This window comes from Propithecus coquereli, unplaced genomic scaffold (assembly GCF_000956105.1).
Source record: "Propithecus coquereli isolate 6110/MARCELLA unplaced genomic scaffold, Pcoq_1.0 Scaffold218, whole genome shotgun sequence".
NCBI classification, from domain to species: Eukaryota; Metazoa; Chordata; class Mammalia; order Primates; family Indriidae; genus Propithecus; species Propithecus coquereli.
Genome location: NW_012146967.1, coordinates 2,708,062 through 2,727,119, shown reverse-complemented (window position 1 = coordinate 2,727,119; position 19,058 = coordinate 2,708,062). Strand labels below are relative to the sequence as shown.

General features: G+C 41.8%; 2 protein-coding genes across 2 annotated transcripts in view; one reads left to right on the top strand and one right to left on the bottom strand.

Annotated features, from left to right (window-relative positions):
* Positions 1-1,682: 1,682 nt before the first annotated feature.
* ASCL4 (achaete-scute family bHLH transcription factor 4) lies at positions 1,683-2,236 on the bottom strand. The gene has a single exon (XM_012644701.1). The coding sequence runs from the start codon at positions 2,199-2,201 to the stop codon at positions 1,683-1,685; it is 519 nt and encodes a 172-aa protein (XP_012500155.1). The 5' UTR covers positions 2,202-2,236.
* A 9,740-nt stretch (positions 2,237-11,976) lies between these two features.
* The window catches only part of PRDM4 (PR domain containing 4), a 27,138-nt gene continuing 20,056 nt past the window's right edge, over positions 11,977-19,058 (top strand). The window contains exons 1-4 of the mRNA XM_012644723.1: positions 11,977-12,141; positions 12,335-12,599; positions 16,506-16,639; positions 18,235-18,420. Coding sequence (XP_012500177.1) covers positions 12,589-12,599; positions 16,506-16,639; positions 18,235-18,420 — 331 coding nt within the window. The 5' untranslated portion in view covers positions 11,977-12,141; positions 12,335-12,588. The remainder of the gene's footprint in view (positions 12,142-12,334; positions 12,600-16,505; positions 16,640-18,234; positions 18,421-19,058) is intronic.

Genomic DNA, 19,058 nt, shown 5'->3' with positions numbered 1-19,058 from the left:
AACCGAGTTGCAGAGAAGGAACGTTTGCTCTGGTCACCCAGCTAGCAATGACAGCAAGAGAGAGCGTGGTGAGGGAGGAAGAAATCCCGGGCTTTGGGGCCAGACAGACTCAGGACTGGGTCTCAGCTCAACTAATCCTAGCAACACGAAACTGCGCAAGGTATGTAACCTCTTTGAGCCTCCTTTTTTTTTAAACTACAAAATATATATACTACCCACCCCATAAATTTATGACAATTAGGACAAAATGGAAAAAGCACACAACAAAATTCCTAGCATGGAAAAGATGCCCCCTGAATTATAGCCTACTTCAGTGGATACATCTGTAAAAGGAGGTGATAATGAGGCCATGTGAGGATTGACTGAAACAATACCTGGAAAGTGCTCTCCAATGTTGTTTCTCCTTGTCAGTTTCATCCCCCCCTTTACCCACCCCCTAAACCAAAGCTGCCTTCAGGGAAAGGACAATTCAACATATTAGAAGATGAACTTTAGAGAGAGGAAGTTTATCTTCATATGTCAACAAGCATTTCACTTACCTACTGAATTCAAAATTGTTTCTCAGGAAAAAAAAATGACCAAAATTAAATATTTTTAAAAAGACTTTTAACATAGCTGAAGCTGCTACATAATTTCAGTATGAGGTACCTGGAAGCCCTCAAAGTGATGAAAGAGTTTGAGATGTACCAACCTTCATCCACCCCTCTTGTTCCACATCCCTTTCCCCATCCAGTTCAACCGTCACAAGGCACTTTCAAGTAAATTTCCTTTTTATTTTTCCAGTCACAGTGTCACTTTAGTTTAACCAAAGGTTAGATGGGGTGAGAACTACAAAGGGGAATGCAAAGAAAAGGAAAAGGAAAAAACAGTGGCCAAAAACAACCGAGAGGGAAAACAAGTTTTCATACAAATCTGGGTTCTCTTCCAAAGAGATCATTAGCTTAAGATATTTTATCATCTGCTAAATGCTACAAAGTTTCCAAGTGGCCACTTGTTGATAAAACAGTATGTCAAACAGAATGGCTTCCCTAGGGCCCCATCATTCACAGAGTCAACAGCGTGTGCTGGCAAATGCATTCTTAGGTATCAGCTTAGAGGCACCTTAACCCAAAGTACGTGTCAATTAAATTTTTAAAAATTTTTCTTTTTCTTTTTTTTCCAATCAGATTTTTAATACAATTCCCAAAGGATGGAATGCAAGAAAATATTCCTCTCATCTTAAGGGCTGTAGTTTTTTCTTACGGTTTTTTGGTTTTGTTTTTTGGGGGGGGGAGGGGAATGGTAAAGTTCTTCTTTGGTTAAGGTTTAATATTTAGGTATATAATTTACTCACATTTACCACTGACTGTGGGAAGTTCTAGTTGTTATCACTCTTTGAGTTTTTAGAATAATTGCATTTAGAATGAGGTGCTCAGAATCTGGAACAGTTTGCATTTTAGAAGTACAAGAAAAGAGTCTCCTTAATAAGCACCTTTAAGTTTCAGGTGCGTAAACCAATAAGGGAAGCGGGGAAAGAACCCTAGATGTCAAAATAGCCTTTCCCCCCTGCAGTACTCATTTCTTTTTCCTAAGGCTTAGGCCTGGAGAAGAAATCAGATTAAAAATGCAAACCAGACCACCTGCGGAGAGCGCCCAAAGGCGCGCTGCGCGGTGGGCGCGGGAGTCCCGGGGTCGGGCGCGCGCTAGCTGGACCGCTCCTCAGGCTCGCTGCCGGGCGACGGCGCCGGGGACGCCTTGGACTCGCCGTCGCTGTTGCATTCCGCCCCGCGCTGGGGGGCGGCGCCCGCCGGACCGTCGGGGCCCCGGGCGTGGCGCTCCAGCAGCTCCTGGAGGTGCTTGATGTAGCCGATGGCGGCGCGGAGCGTCTCCACTTTGCTGAGGTGCCTGTCGGCCAGCTCCCGCGGCAGGTGGTCTCGGAGGCGCGCGTAGCCCTCGTTCACGCAGCGCACCCGCTGCCGCTCGCGCTCGTTGCGCTTGCGGAGGAAGGCGGGCTCGAAGGCGCCGGCCAGCGGCAGGGGCAGGTACTGGCGTCTCCGCGCGCAGCCCCCGTGCGCCCGCTCCCAGCACGCGGCATCCAGGCGCAAGGACACCCTGAAGGGGTCCCTCAGAGGGAGTCCGGGCAGGGTCCCTGGCATGCCCAGGGGCACGGTGCGCAGTGGGCACGGCAAGGACAGCAGTCCCGCCGCTTTACGTTTCTCCATCACTCGCCGAAAAGCAAACAAATCACCCAAGAGATTGATCTCTCTGCAGAAGAAGATGAGACTTAAATCTTCCAAGATGCTGGTCCATCCAGACTGCCTGGCCCGGCAGGCCAGTGTTTGGAGCAGTGTGGGGGTCCAGAGGCTAGGTTCCAGGACCGGCGTCAAGGGAACTTTGCATGATTCCCGCTGTTCATTGCACCCCTCGATCTTTTTATAAAGATACAGACGGAGGGAGTAGGCAAAGATTTAGGACCCTCTAATCCACACTTCAAACCCTGTCTTCCCCTCTGATCTTCTTATTTCAATAGATAACAAAGGGAGTTCCTCTGCTGGGTCCCCTAGCCTGGAAATGTGAGCGCGCACCAAACACAGAGTAATCTTCCAAAACCACCGGAGCTTTTCAGCTCCTGTAATCCACCGCTCTGGGTCTTCGAGAGATGAGTCGTTCGCAGAGAGCCTTGGATTCTTGAAGATTTGAGAAGAGCTCCTCCCAGGAACCTACAGATCTCCTGGCGGCGGAGCGAGAGGTTACCACAGGCTTTCTCCTTGAAAATCAAAACTTGACCGCCCTTTGTGGTTTCCGGCGTCCAGGTCTAATGGAAGGAGCTTTCAGAGTGTTTGCAAACTTGCTCTTTCATTTCTGGGGAGGTGGAGGGAAGCCCTCATCAAAGGAAAGACTGCTCTCTTGTGGTTATGTGTCAAGTGAAGGAGAACCCCTGAGGGGGGGAGGCTTGAGGTTTTCTTCCCTACAACCAAATCTTTTAAACACTCAATTTGATATTTTTTTTTTGAAGAGAACAGAAAAAAATATACACTTTAGCAACGAATATAAGGGTCCACATATTATTTTCCAAATTAATGTTTAACTCAGGGTGTTTTGTGCATGTATGCTACTTTTAAAGAGCACATCAAAAGAGGGAGCAATAACAAACACTTTTAGCCGGTTATTTCTCACGGTGCTTACTGTAAACACAGCTTAAATACCGCTTCCCGACCTCTTCTAATCCCACCCAGGATATAAGAACATCATCTTTCCGTAGTGCAAAGAATATTTTTCCATTGGATTCTTCTTTTAAAAAAAATGCAATTTTTTTTCTCCCTTGGGGGCAAGAAAGCAACATTTGAAAGGTGGAGAGCCCCAATTCCAAGGAGAAAGGATGATGGCTTTGAAGATTTGTCTTTTTTCCACACAACCAAAAAATGAATAATTAATCCATCCGTGTTGGTAAAGGGCTTTGAAGATGAAAGTGCCATTAAAAATCCAACTGTACTGGCTAATGTCAAAGAATGTGTTATCACACTGAAAATCAGATTTCCTCTTCTGCAAACCAGCACATTAAAGGCATCTTCTACTTTAAAAGTCCGACTTGAAAACAAGAGAAGCAAAAACCCCCTACATTTATGATCAGACCTTCTGCCTATTCCTCAGGAGCCAAAGTGATTGCCCTAACATGTTTTCTTCCCCCCTGTTTACTCTAAATGATCTGCCCGAAGCAACTGAGAAAACAAGGCAAATAAATGAGAAATAATTATTCCTTTCAGGCATAAATTAGTCGCATTTTAAAAGATGCAGCTCCCTATGAGGCTTGCACTGGCAAACAACCTAGTGTGTCATCATGATTTCTCATCAGACTTGAGAAAGCCCTTTCTCTTAGGAGAAAAGCCCACCAGAGAGGCTGGTATGCTATTAGACCACAAGGTGCTTTTTGGCCAGGTCAAAGATCTTGACCTTTCTTCTAAGAGTGACAGGAAGATAATGAGGTATTTTGAGAAGGGAGGTGACATAGTAAGATTTGTGTTTCAAAAAAGATCACTCTTTCTGCAGAGGGAAGGATAGATTGGAAAGGAGCAAACGGGAGAACAGTTGAAATACCATTTTTCATTCTCAGATTGGCAAAAATTAAAAAGACTGCTAACATCCAGGATAGGCAAGGGTTTGAGGAAGGGGTGGAAACAGAAATTGCTGCAAGCTTCTGGGAAAGAAACTATTAAAATTAATAATGCACATCACATGCTCTTTAACCATACAATTTTTTCCTGTAAGAATAAATCCACCAGTACAGATGTATATATGTATAATATTTATTGCAGCATTTGTAATAATTAAAAAAAAATAAGGGAACGGCTTGAATGTTCATCAATAGGGAAAGGGTTAATACTTTAGAATATTATGCTATTATTAAAAATAATGAGTAAGATCTATATGTAAGAACTAACAGAGTTGTCTATGATGTGTTAAGTGAAAAAAGCAAATTGCAGAGTAACGTATGCAGCAGGAACATCAAATGAACATATATGATGTGTATGTCTTCTTTATATGTGTTTGAGCACAGAGAATGAAGCAGAAAGACACACACCAAACATTTCTTTTTTTGTCATTGGATATCTAAAAAGGGTGGCATTGGCATTGGGGGTGTTCATTTTTCTTTATAGATCTCTCTACTGCTTAACTTATTACAAATAGTACGTATTACTTTTGTACTTTTATAGTTTAATGCAATTTAAAATAGTAAGAGGAAAATGTATAGAAAACTCAAATGACACTCTGATCTGACCCAAACCAACAGACTTATCATTATAAATTCTAGCTCTTGGACTAGCTTTTCTGGCTCCTTAAAAATTTTGTCTCTGAGGAATAAATATCTACAGGTCTCTCCCTCTCTCTCTCTCTCTCTCTCTCCCTCCCCTCCCCAATACCATAATCAAAAATGGCAAAAACGGTCAGATCCTGATCCTATAGTGGTCTTTTTATAGGTTCCAAGTAATGTAATGATGTAACTGCATGGTCACAAAGAATACGGACGGAGTCTTTCCTAAAGCACAAAAGCATTGAAAATAAGCAGCTTTTCCAGTGATCATAGCACTGTTTTACTGACATGATGAGGGGCGTAGGTGGGTGGGGACTACTTTCTTCTTTATGTAAGAGATCAAGAGAGGAAGTTTTGACTCCCAATCACTCTCCAGTGAGTTTTGACGCAGATAAGTGTTCTCTCCCACTTAAAGATGTCTCACAAAAGGCTGGCTAGATCATGTTACAGATTTGCTAACCTGCCAAGGACACTTGGGACTGGGTTTGTGTAGTCCTATTTGGATCTGCTCATTAAAGGAGGAATGGGAATTCACTAAAAATCAAGCTCAATAGATTTTAAGGTATTTCGAAGGAGGAGGAAAATTTCCATGCCTAAAACTCAGGTCCTTCATCATCTGCTTGAAATGTGAGAGGTGAAGAAATTTAGATTGGCTCCTCTTATGAAATATCTGATATCACATTACAGATTTGGGTTTCCTCGGCTCATGACTCAGAGGTGTACATACCCTTCTGGCCCCATACCAGCAATTTGTGTCAGCTGCCACAAGGGAGAACGGGGATACATATACTGTATTATGATCTCATCCTAGCCCTAAGATTTCTCATAGGTGTAGTTAACTGAATCTTAAATTGATTATCTAACATGATTGTAGCCAATGCTTCCTTTTCTATATAACTCAAGTATAAATTCTCTGTATTACCATGTGCGGCATCCACCAGGACTCTTCCTAGGTACAACTAAACATCTAGATTCACTAAGAGTACCATGGGCCATTTGGCATCAGATTCATTTGGGAGGATATCGGTCAGGAATGACAGCTTGGAGCAGGGCACAACTATGCATTCCACCTCCCTGGGCATCTTTGTGGTAGTCTATGCAGCAATCCACACAGCTGCTCCCTCCAACTCCCCGGCAGCCAAGTCATAGCTGAGTGCAAGGAAACAAGACTCACATCAGCCTGGTATGGCAGCTGCCCAAACTTAGAACTCTCCTACCCCTCAGGAACCAATATTGCTTGCAAGCACTCCATGGGTACCTTCTTTAGAGGTAAATTTTCAATTACTTTTTCAGTTTCCTTTATCATTACTGTTGGAATTTTAGGAGGCCATTAATAACATTCTTGGTTTTGGTGTTTGTTTTTGAGAGACAAGGTCTCTTGCTCTGTTCCCCAGGCTAGAGTGCAGTGGCGTCATCGTAGCTCACTGCATCCTCAAACTACTGGGCTCAAGTGATCCTCCCGCCTCAGCCTCCTGAATAGCAGTGACTACAGGCATGTGCCACCACTCCCAGCTAATTTTTGAGGGTTTTTTTGTTTGTTTTGTTTTGTTTTTGTAGAGATGGGGGTCTCCCCATGTTGCCTAGGCTGGTCTCAAACTTCTGGCCTCAAGTGATCCTCCTGCCTCAGCCTCCCAACATTAATAACATTCTTGTTTTTCTCTCTCAAGTTCCCACCCTGCTTCAGTGGCAACTATTGCACCTTTGTGTATCATCCTAGAATCACAGATGGGCAGTTTAGTTTTTGAGCCATAAAACCTCTAAAATGGAACAGTACATCACTTATTAATAAATTAACCCTGAAGTGTGATGAACTCCAGGCCAGAAACTCATTCCTGATTCTCTTTCCTATTTCTCTTTCCATTCTAATATAGCTGGCCAGAGATTATGCAGCCAAATAAATTAGGAACAGAATCATTCCCCAAATTTAAAAATACCCCTACTGGCTGGGTGCGGTGGCTCACGCCTGTAATCCTAGCGCTCTGGGAGGCCGGGGCGGGAGGATTGTTTGAGCTCAGGAGTTCGAGACCAGCCTGAGCAAGAGCGAGACCCCATCTCTACTAAAAAACTAAAAATATATAGAAAAAATTAGCCAGGCATGGTGGCACATGCCTGTAGTCCCAGCTACTCAGGAGGCTGAGGCAGGAGGATCGCTTGAGCCCAGGAGTTTGAGGTTGCTGTGAGCTAGGCTAATGCCACAGCACTCACTCTAGCCAGGGCAACAGAGTGAGACTGTCTCAAAATAAATAAATAAATAAATAATAAAAATACCTCCATTATCAAATTACTAGGCATAAATTAAAACCCAAAGCTTAACTAACCTTATCCTGTAGGTTGAAAATCAAAGATATCAACAGTAAAATTTCTTTGGTTAAACTCCACAAATCATTCCCTCTGTGATATTATATTTAATATATATTTGTACATATAGGTATATATATAGGTATGTATATATAGCTTTTTATCCACAGTTCCTGGCTCATAACTCCCATAGCCCTTGTTACAGTCCTTTGTTATAGTGTTAGGTGTGCTTTAGGCCTCAGACCTTCAGATCTGAGAAATCAGATTAGCTCGACACCATGTGCGTTCTTCATTTAAAGTCCTAAGAGTTAAAAGAACACACAAGATTACCCCCGTTCTACTTCTACATCCGCTACATTTAGAAAACAAGTAATTCTTCAGCCTTTAGAGGAGTTAAACAATGTACTTGGAACAAATCCAAGAGAAATAATGTTCCAAGTACTGGTGCTTAATCGTCTATACCCATGAATTAGTTTCCAAGGATTAGAGCAAAGATTCAGAGCCGAGAAAAGGAGGGTAGCCTCCTCAGAATGGCCACTGATGAAACAAGAAGCATCTATTTAGTTCCTGAGCCCCAGTGCCAATGATTTAAGCTGAGCTGAGCTGAGCTCCAGCATATGTCTGGCATGGCAAACTCAGATTCAAGGGGCAGAAAAGTAGACTCCACCTTTTCCCAAAAGGAAAAGGGCTAAAGAACTGGGGCCATTAACACAATCACTTTGTTTTACTCCCTCAGTCTAAAATAACTACACAATTTAAACCAGGCCCATTTCAAGTGCTCAGTAGCCACAGGTGGTTAGAAGCTACCACATCAGATAGTATAGTTCTAGTTACCGGTCTCCTTGCAATTCTTCAAACCTGCCAGGCATTCCTGCCTCAGGGCCTTTGTACATTTACCTTGTTTCTGACTGAGACGTTCTTCCTCTAGATTTCCACATGAATCACTCCCTTCCCTCCTTTAGTTCGCATGTCACCTTTTCAGTGATGACTTGTCTCTGTACCCTAATTAAAATTGCAGCCCCCACTTTCTTTCTTTCTTCTTCTTCTTCTCCTTCTCCTTCTTCTTTTTTAAGAAACAGGGTCTCGCGACGTTGCCCAGGCTAGTCTCCAGCTTTTGGACTCAAGCGATGCTCCTGCCTCCTAAATTGCTGGGACTACAGGCACGTGACCCTGTGCCTGGCTTGGAACTGGTATTTTTTGCCTATTTTTTCACCTCTATATCCCCAGTTCCTGGAGCAATGCCTGGCACATAGTAGACACTCAAAATATATTTGTTGAATTAACTCTAGCCTTCCCATGCCTTTCAGCAAATATTAAATAAAGAAATGGATCAGTTAGAATCTGATACAATATACATTATAATCGTATCAGACTTCTGGGGGAGAATCCCCAAAATGCTAAAGAACAGGTTTAACCACATAAAAAGTCATACTTCCAGAACCTCCTTACCATGAGAGATCAGAAACAGGATTTGAATCCTTAATTAGGGTCAATTGAAAGAAAGATCCTGAGCAGCTCAATCTAGGCCCAAGTTTACCCATTACTGTCCTTGTCTTTAGTGACATCACCTTTAGCTAGGTGATGTTTAAAGGTAAGTTGCCCTCTGCATCTGTCTCTGACATCCAGGAAAAATGTTAGTGGTTGTGATCTGGTCTTAGTTTCAATTATCTCTAAGGTTTACTCTTGATTGTAACCTACATCCTTATTTCACTGTCTTTCTAATACAGTTATGCACCACATAATGATGTTTTGGTCAATGACAAATAGCATATACAATGGTGGGGTCCCATATGATTATAATGGTGCTGCTCTATACAGGTGTACCATTTCTTATCTTTTATACCATATTTTTACTATACTTTCTATGTTTAGATGAGGTTTTTTTGTTGGTTGGTTGGTGGGTTTTTTTGAGATAAGGTCTCACTTCATTGCCCAGGTATGAGGGCAGTGGTATGATCATAGCTCACTGCAACCTCAAACTCCTGGACTCAAGTGATCCTCCTGCCTCAGCCTCCCAAGTAGGTGGGACTAGGCTTGAGCCACCATGCCCAGTTAATAGATATGTTTAGCTATACAAATACTACCATTGTGTTATAATTGCCTATAGTATTCAGTACAAAAAACATGTTGTACAAGTTTGTAGCCTAAAGGGAAGGCCATACCATATAGCTTAGGTGTGTAGTAGGCTAGACAATCTAGGTCTGTGTAAGTACAGTCTACAGTGACAAAATGTCCTAATGATGCATTTCTCAAAATGTATCCTTGACATGTGACTATACTTGGGCTCCCAAAGAAGGGCTATACTCTTAATTTCTACTTGTCTGATTGGTCTAATTCTCTCATTGTTTTTATTATCTTAATGGCACCATGGAGTCTCCTTGAAGGGGTAGGTCATCCTACATCAGCAGCTCAGGCCATCTTTGGGCATCTGTTTGCTATACATCTCCAAGTAAATAGATATGTGAGTCAAAATGCATGGCTTTAATTATGACAGTTTGATTCTCCTTCATTCATCAAATATTTATTGAGCACCTAGTATGTGCCAGACATTGTGTTTTGTTGTGTAGCATTAAATAAGATAGACATGGATCTTGTCCCCAGAATTTAAAATCTATTTGGCAAGATAGAAGATTAACTAATTAATTACAATAAAGATAGGTACAATGAGAGAGCAAACAGTGCACCTAGTCTGGGGAGTAGGGTCAGAATTCTTCAATTTTTTGCTAATCCTGACATGATTTTTTAAAAATCGACTTTTTGTGGAATTTTCACATACAATAAGACTCACCAATGCTAAGTTTACTATTTGATTAATTTTGACAAATGTATACAGTCGTATAGTCACCACCACAATTGAGCCCTTTCCATCAGCCCTAAAAGTTCCCTTATGACCCTTTGTAGATAACCTCATCCCTCTACCCATCCACAACTTCTGACAATCATTTATATTCTTTCTGTTACTAGAGTTTTGCTTTTTAAGGAATTTCTTATAAATAGATTCATATGTAGTCTATTGTGTCTGGTTTCTTTCACTTAGCATAAGGCTTTTAAGGTTCATCCATGTATCAATAGCTTCTTCCTTTTTATTTCAGAGTAGAATTCCACAATATAGATACTATATACAGTCATAATTCATTCACCAGTTGATGGACATTTGGGTTGTTTCCAGTTTGGAGCTATTATAAATAAAGTGGCTATGAACATTTGTGTACAAATGTTTTTTCTCTTGAATAAATACATATGAGTGTAATTACTGAATCGTAATTGCCAAGTTGTTTTCTAAAATGGATGTAGCATTTTGCATTCCCACCAGCAAAGTGTGAGGGTTCCAGTTGCTCCGTATCGGTACCAACACTTGTTATAGTTGGTCTTTTTAACTTTAGCCATTCTAGTAGGTGTACAAAGTTGCTTCATTGGGCTTTGATTTGCATTTCTTTGATGTTGCACATCTTTTTGTGTGCTTCATTGCCATCCACATATCTTCTTTGGTCAAGCAGCTGTTCAATTATGTTGCGCAATTTAAAAAATTGGGTTGTCTTCTTTTTATTGAGTTTAAAGGATTTTTTAATATAAATATATATTCAAGATAAAAATCCTTTGTCAGATATTTGTTTTGAAAATACTTTCTACCAGTCTCTGGCTTGACTCATTTTATTGACAGTATCTTTTCAAGACCAAACGTTTTAATTCTGGTGAAGTTCAATTTGTCAAGTTTTCAATAGTTTGTGATTTTTGTGCCCTATCAAGGTCACAAAGATTTTTGGCTATATTTTCTTCTATACATATTATAGTTTTAGCTCTTATATTTATCGGAGCCAATTTTTATGTACACCTCAGAGCTTAACAAAATTGTTCAAAAAGAATGGACACCGACCGAGTGCAAGCATTCAGCCCTCGATAAGATACTTCATCATCCTCTAGGCCTCAAGTTTGAAGTGGCATTTCAAGGAATACTGTCTCTCACTTGTGATATGAGGACTTTCTCGATTTAGATTTCTATTTGTTGTCAACGGAGAGCGAAACCAGTGTGACCTGCCAACGTTCAGTTTCCTCATCCGGAATGTGCTTTCTCCTTCTGAGAAGTGAAGGAAGGGAAACATGATGAGAGTCGACACCACTCCTGGCTCTCGTCCAAAACATTGTGTGTGTCTCTGCTCTTTCATATTAGGTTGAATAGACGGCGAGCAGTCGAAGGTCAGGGCCTGTGTCTTCTGTATCCCGGTGTTCGAGATGTAATTCAATAAGCGCTAACCGAATGAAAGGAGGAAGTCCTGGGTCTGCTGCTCAGCGGATGACGGAAGCTGCTAGGCACTGTGGTGCGGTTTCAAGGTCCAGGCCTCTGGAGCTTGGGGCCATTTCCCTTTAAAGCCGTCTCAGCACCCCCAGCGTTTCGCACAGTACCTGGCATGCAGTAGGGAACGAACAGCAAAGAGAGAAGGAAATTTGTATAAAATCCCAAACATCACCATTTTATGACATGAAACTGGGAAACTGGACAATCTTCAAGTGTAACATACAGCGACAAATATTCGGGATATAATCCCAATTCCTCCTGGGCAAAACCGCTAACTCTCTGGGCTAAATCCTGCGAGTTTTGGGGGCTTGTGTGGACTCACGCTTCCCTAGTAGGGGAATGTCATCAAGACTGAAACCCTGAGTCTCCGGGATTTAGGCGACTAGGAACGCACCCTTGCGTGCACCAGCAGCCCTGGTCTCCTAGCAACTGTGGGTCGATCGCTCTGCGCTCGATTCAATCGAGCTGCATAGAGAAGCGGCGCTCGGCGCCGAGCCTTTCGCTGCCCGACCGCTTCGGCCCGGGTCCCGGCGGTGCGCACGCGCAAAGGGGGAGCGGCGGGCGCCCAGAGTGGCTAAGGGGCCGGAAACGCGCCGCGGAGGGTGCGGCCCTGAGGAGGCGTCGGGCCGGGCGGGAAACGTTAGGCGAGCGGCCCCCGGGGCGAGGGGGCCGAGCGGGCGGGGAGGGCCTGAGGCGAGCTCTGCCCGGATGAAGAACAAAGCGGTGGGGCAGGCGCGCGCGCCCCCCGCGCAGCCGGCAGGTGGGCTGCGCGTCGGCCCGGCCGGGGCGGGGCGAGGCGGCGCTGCCCGGCCTGCGGGCCCCATGCCGGCGGGGGAGTTGGCTGCCCTTGGGAGGCGGTGTCCGCAGCGCCTCTGGCTCTCCGGTGGCGAGAAGACGGGGGCTGCATCCTCCTAGTGTTTTTGGTGACCGCTCTTGTCCCTCCCTTCTCCCAGGTTGGGCAGCCCCCCTCCCGAAGCTTCTGGAGGAAAGGCCTTGGGTGTCCCCCGGCATGCCCCATCCCGTGGCGGGGTGCGCGGCCACCGGCCGTCGGGAGAAGTTGGGCGGCCCCGGCCGGCCCCGGGGACGAGTGGTCGCTTTGGTCCAGCGGTTGTAGACAAGATGCGGTAGCACGTGACCCTGGAACGCAAACCCTGATGCCGGTTCCCCGCCACCCCAGCGTTCTTCTCTGACACTTGGCCCCTAGCAGATGCATCACAGGTGAGTGGGGAGGTGGACTTAAGCGCTAGTGACGTCTTTGGAAACCATTTGGCAAGTGAATGTCCAGAGTTGATGCCTTTGTGTATGCGCCTTTGGGAAGGTTACAGGTATGATTGGAAATGAGTTTCCCTAAGGGAACAAGAAATGCAGAAACTAGTGTTGGGTTGAATGTGCCCTTCATTCATCCTAATTTACTCCAAATGTGAAAAGTTGTTCCCAATAGCCACACGTTTGTTGTTGGCTGGTTGACACCTTTTTCTTATGTCTTTCAGTCATTTGAGTGTCTAATAATAGCTTTATCTGGCTTCCAACGTGTATTTTTATCTGATCATCATGAGTTTTGGGGGTTACTGTATGGCGGGGTTGATGGGGAGGTGGAAATTAAGTTCTTAATTCTGCAAGCTTCATGCTGATGTTTATAGTACTGTAAGGTGCCATGCCAGTACAGTTACAGAAGCAGGCCAAAGAAATAATTGTATTTGCCTGTGTTTTCAGGGTCCTTTCAAAGCCTGTATGTTTAGAATGAGGAAGATAAGACATGATTTCATTGACGTTGTTGAAACTGTCCATTGCATTTTGCAAAGTGGCTGCATTTTAGTTAGCTTCTTGTATGTCATTGTAAGAAAAAGATGTGAAATCAGAAACTGACAGATGGTTACATAGTTTAATTAGAAACACATGCATAAACTGTGGAAGTACGTAGGAAATGATTTTACCACAAATGTGTTGGGAAGAAGAGAGAGCTTAGTATCTTGATTCTATCCCTTCTTCCAAGATTGCTTCTTAGAATCCCATATGAGAAAGGTAGAATAGAGTCGCACTTTAGAATGAGAAAGTCTTATGAAGATCATTTGTACATTCCCTTCCTTCATCTGCTTTCTCTCTGTGGGATACTAGTTACCTTTGGTTTATGGCTGCTGAGGTCATCACATTTTAATGACTCACAGCAAAGCAGAAATCTGCTGAGCTTCTCGCATTAAACTCTGGTTTGAACTGGTTTGGGAAAGCCTGAGACTCAAGCTAGACACACCATTTTGATTTTTATCTTGAGATTAGATACATAGATTAAAAAATAAATATTCAGGAATTTTCAGAATAAGAGTTGAAGCTACAGACTTTTAGTTGTACTTTTAAAAAATTATTGTAGCCAATTGGTTGTAGACTCCATTGATTGTAGTGTTTTAGTTATGGTTGTAGCAATAAAGAGTTACAGAAAAACTCTGTTTTAAACCAACTCAAGCCCAGAAACTTTCGAAATTAATGTAGCTGTGTTTTCTTTAGGCTACAAGGATTTTTTGCATTCTTTTATAGCATAAAGTCTTTTCATTAATGTGCTGTCCTTCAAAAGGTTTACCTCTTTCGCTGTGTGTTTCTAGCTGTCTTTTTCATAACGATAATGCATTTGCTTCTCTCTATCCAATCAAAAAAAAATATCAGAGTGCCTGTTCTAAACAAGGTACTATATTTGATTGGCCTTGTACATTTTATTGATGTTTGAGAGTTTAGTTTTATGGCATACCTGGCCAGGGATAATGGTGAAGCCTATGGATGTAGAATAATGCAGGAAACAGGTCTATGTGGGACTTTAAATATATCCCACAATATAAATAGCTCCTAATGTATTGGAACTGTGTAAAAGGCAATGTAGTTCTTTTACTGTAATTGTCTTCTTATTGTATTTAAGAACTTGGGTTTCTTAAATTAGACATATCTGAATTTAATGTGATTCTGCGTTAAGGTTCTTAGCTTCTATGAATCTTAGTTTCCTCATCTTCAAAATGGGATTAAGGCGGATCGAGATGGCTCATGCCTGTAATCCTGGCACTCTGGTAGGCCAAAGCGGGAGGACTGCTTGAGTTCCAGGAGTTCAGAGACCAGCCTGAGCAAGAGTGAGACCCTGTCTCTGCTAAAAATAGAGAAATTAGCCTGGTGTCAGTGGTACACACCTATAGTCCCAGCTACTTGGGAGGCTGAGGCAAGAGGATTGCTTGAGCCCAGAAGTTTGAGGTTGCAGTGAGCTACGATGACACCACTGCACTCTAGCCGGGGTGACAGAGTGAGATTCTGTCTGGAGAACAACAAAAAAGGGATTAAGAATAATACCTTTTTCATAGGAGTTATGAGGATTAGGAGAGAGTGACATGGAAATCACTTAGCCCAGTGCCTAGCACATGGTAATGGAGTAATAAATTTTAGCTGTTACTATTTTCAGGTTGACTGATAAATGGCATTACCATTTTTCAAAATTAAAAACCTATTTAGGTTTGCTTTCACTACTAAAGAATATGTAGCCCCATTTGATTTTTCTCCCTTGCTTCATATACATAGGCACACAGAGAAGAGTGCAATACTGTGATACCCGGTGTAAGCATTGGAGGTCATTAGAGACCTCCTTTGGATAGCCCATTGGCTACCCTTTTGGAATTATAATGTTTATAGTATGGTAGTCTTTAAATTCTGACATAGGAGTAATACTTTTTGATAACAACCTCCAATGATATGTTCAAATCAATATTACTCTTTTTATTTTATTTTTTTGAGACAGGATCTTGCTTTGTTTCCCAGGCTAGAGTGTAGTGGCATCGTCATAGCTCCATCATAGCTCATTGTGCCCTCAAATACCTGGCCTCAAGTGATCTTCCTGCCTCGGCCTTCTGAGTAGCTGGTACTACAGGCACGTGCCACCACACCTGGCTAATTTTTTAATTTATTTTTTATTTTTTGTAAAGATGTGGTCTTGCTATGTTGCTCAGGCTAGTCTCAACCTCCTGGCCTCAAGTGATCCTCCTGCATCACCCTCTCAAATTGCTAGAATTACAGGCATGTGCCATCATGCCCGGCCGGTATTATTCTTATTAAGACATTTTTAATGGCAATTCAAGATGGATTGCATAGAAATTGTGATTCCTAGATTCTTCAGCCTGCCAGAGTGGTCTGTAGATTTAAAAAAGTTTGGTGTATTGAAAAGCTTTTTGGCAATATTTTGCAGGATGATCTTTAACTTGATTGCAGTGTGATTTGGGGCATATGACATGCCCTCTTTGAGCTGCAGTTCCCTCATCTCCCTTATTTTACAGAAGTGGTATAATTTGAAGTAATTTCTTTTTTTTTTTTTTGAGACAGAATCTTGCTCTGTCGCCTGGGCTAGAGTACAGTGGCATCATCATAGCTCACTGTAACCTCAAACTCCTGGGCTCAAGTGATCCTCCTGCCTCGGCCTCCCAGAGTGCTAGAATTATAGGTGTGAGCCACCGTGCCTGGCCTGAAATAATTTTTAATAAAGTTCTATTAAAGCTTACATGATGAATCTCAGTATGTGGAGGGTATTACGTGATTAATTAAGATATTGGTACAGAATTTTAATAAAATGTTGACCCATGGGAAAGATATGGTGCTTCTTCATATCATTGATAATCTGAATCAGACCCATTATCACTTTAACTCCTTATAAATGATTACTAAAAATTCCTTGAGTGGGTTAAAACAAACTGCCTAAAAAACTACTGGTTTGAAGCATAAACCAATTGGAGAAAATAAATATTGTAAAAGGAAAAGCTCAGGTGATTTAAAAAAACAAACAAACTCTCATTGCCAGTGTGTGCTTTAAGGATTGCAAACTTTGCTTTAGATGGTGTGCATAGGGTTTGGATCAAGATAGATCTGAATTCAAATCTTGTTTCTGCTATGTGACATTTACAAGTTAATTAATGTCTCTGAATCCCAGTTTCCTTATCAGTAGAAAGAATATGGCACTGGCTATCTAAGAGAATTGTGAGCATAAAGATGAAGTAATAGTTGGCCGAGTCCCGTTTCCCATCTGCATTGTTTCAGGTTCTTCAATATCTTAATACAGAGTCAGTCACAGGTAGTTTTTTGCATAACTAGTTGTGTATGCTCTTTTCCCAGGATGAATGAAATGAACCTGAGCCCCGTGGGGATGGAGCAGCTGACTTCATCCTCTGTGAGCAATGCCTTGCCAGTCTCAGGAAGTCACCTGGGGTTGGCTGCCTCACCCACTCACAGTGCCATCCCTGCCCCAGGTGAGTGGTAAGGGAGAGCCTCTGCATTTTAATACTGAACTGTGGTACCAGTTCTAAATGGAGCCTAGAGGAGATCAGAGCCCCTTTAGGGGTGCAGGAGAAAAGCCAAGCAGGCCTGAATGGTGGTTCCACATGTGGTAGATAATGGAAGAAAGCATTTTTGTAGAATATTAGAGTTCTAGTGGATAGAAGTAGCAGTTTTTTCTGATACTCCTCTTTTGAGTTGGTAACCTGTCCAGAGCTGTAATGAACTTGACATTTTATTTAGGGCTACCCATTCATCTGGTTCACACCTTGGCACCCTGTCCCTGGGATAATAGAAGAGAATCAGTTAAAGTTACTCTAATAATTATTCCCAGAAAACATGGGGAATTGAGCTTTATTTTCTCCTGGATTTGAAACTGAATGGCAGCAACTGCAAATGTGCCAGGCCTAGAATTATGAGGAAAGGGGTGTGGTACCAGAGATGCAGCAGTTATGTGGAAGTCCAAATGAGCCTCCACACTCAGGAGAATAGTGTAGGAAAAACATATTTTCCCCCATTGCTGTACTTTTAAAACTTTTTTTTCTTCCTAGTTTCATTTTCTTTTTCTATTTAAATGGAAAAGAAATGAATAAGCTATTCTTAAGGATCTGTGATATTGTAATATATTGGACTTTATCAAAATAGGAGTTAATGTTTAGGAGTATTTTAAATAATTCTGTAGGTTGTTTAAATAGTTTTCTGTAGAGAATTACCTGCTTAATTAGTAAAATGCAGCAGTTAAATAAGACCTAGAGTCTCTTCACATTCCTTTAAGTGTCCACAAAAGAAATTTTTAAAAAATTTTATTAGTTGTTAACCCATTTGATTGTCTCTTAGGCATTCCTTTTAGTGGACACTCTTGTTAAGGAGGAAAAGCCTATTAAAAAATATTGCCCCTGGCAAAAATATGCAAATCAGCACTGCCCAAGTTGGTGAGTATTCATCATGATACTTAGGCACAGTAAGAGTCACTTCAGCACTTTGCAAGTAGATTGAATCCAAGGTTTAAATTTTTTACCAATTGTGAAATATAGCATATATACAAAAGACTGTATGAAAGTGTGTATGTATATTAATAGTTTTACATTTAATTTTAAATTAGATTATTTTCCAAGTAGAAATGATATATTCTCACCATATAAAATGGAAGATATAATAACATTTTAAAATGTAAAAAAAGGTCATAATATCACTAATCAGGGACCACTCCTGTGAACATTTTGTTTTCTTCCATTGTTTTTTTCTGTATATAATTTGCTTTCTTCAATTGTATTTAAACTAGATTTTTAATTGTAAATTAAATGTTTTGGTATTTAATAGCAATACACACAACTGGAGGATCAACTTGGCAGTTTAAAACTAACTCGAGAGCTAACTTTGGGATTAGGACTACTTTGTTTAGTCCTATTTGTGGATGTTCACACAGCATCATTTATCTAGGGATGAAAAGGGTTACTAGGTGAGATTTTTGCCCATATGCAGAAACCTTTCTAACAGTTTAGCCAGTGGATGTACAGAGAATTTTTAAGTGCTTACCTTCTTTTAATCGGAAAAAAACATCTTTTGGTAGGTTTGCCAGTGGCAATTCCAAACCTGGGTCCCTCCCTGAGCTCTCTGCCTTCTGCCTTGTCTCTGATGCTCCCAATGGGTATTGGGGATCGAGGGGTGATGTGTGGGTTACCCGAAAGAAACTACACCCTACCTCCACCACCTTACCCTCACCTGGAGAGCAGTTACTTCAGAACCATTCTACCTGGTAAGTGTTATAGTTATTTGGGACGTTAGAAAAAAAAAGATAGAGCCAGCTTTTAACCTCAGTTCCTGAAGATTTGAATAACACTCTTTTCTGTTTGTCACTATTAGATGCTAATCTGTAGGTGGGAAAAAATGTCTATGTATTTTTGTACTTTTCTTCTTAGAATGTACATATAACACATTAATACAGCATTTTGATTAAACTAAATTTCTTAATTGCACACAAATAGTTTCTCTTCTTTTTCCTTCAGCATCTCCTTCGTTCAGTGTTCATAATTCTGCAGTTATAATTCCTGTCAACCACTACAGCATCCTGCTGCAGTGTTGTTTTTTTAAAGTTTATTGAATTTTGATTCTATTAGTATATACTCATTTGAGAAAATTAAGCAAATAAGAAAGGAGGGGAACCACTGAGTCCCATCATCTATCTTTTTGATGTACCTCCTTCCTGTCTTTTGTATTAGCATACAATATAGGTTTTGACCATTTTTCATAATTTTTTATTTTTTAGAGACACAGTCTCACTCTGTTGCCCAGGCTGGAGTGCAGTGGCATGATCATAGCTCACTGCAGCCTTTAATTCTGGGCTCAAGCAATCCTCTCACCTCAGCCTCCCAAAGTGCTGGGTTTAGAGGCATG

What these genes read in the sequence shown, in the direction of transcription:
- ASCL4 (XM_012644701.1), bottom strand. Translation starts at nt 2,201, where the DNA reads ATGGAGAAACGTAAAGCGGCGGGACTGCTGTCCTTGCCGTGCCCACTG.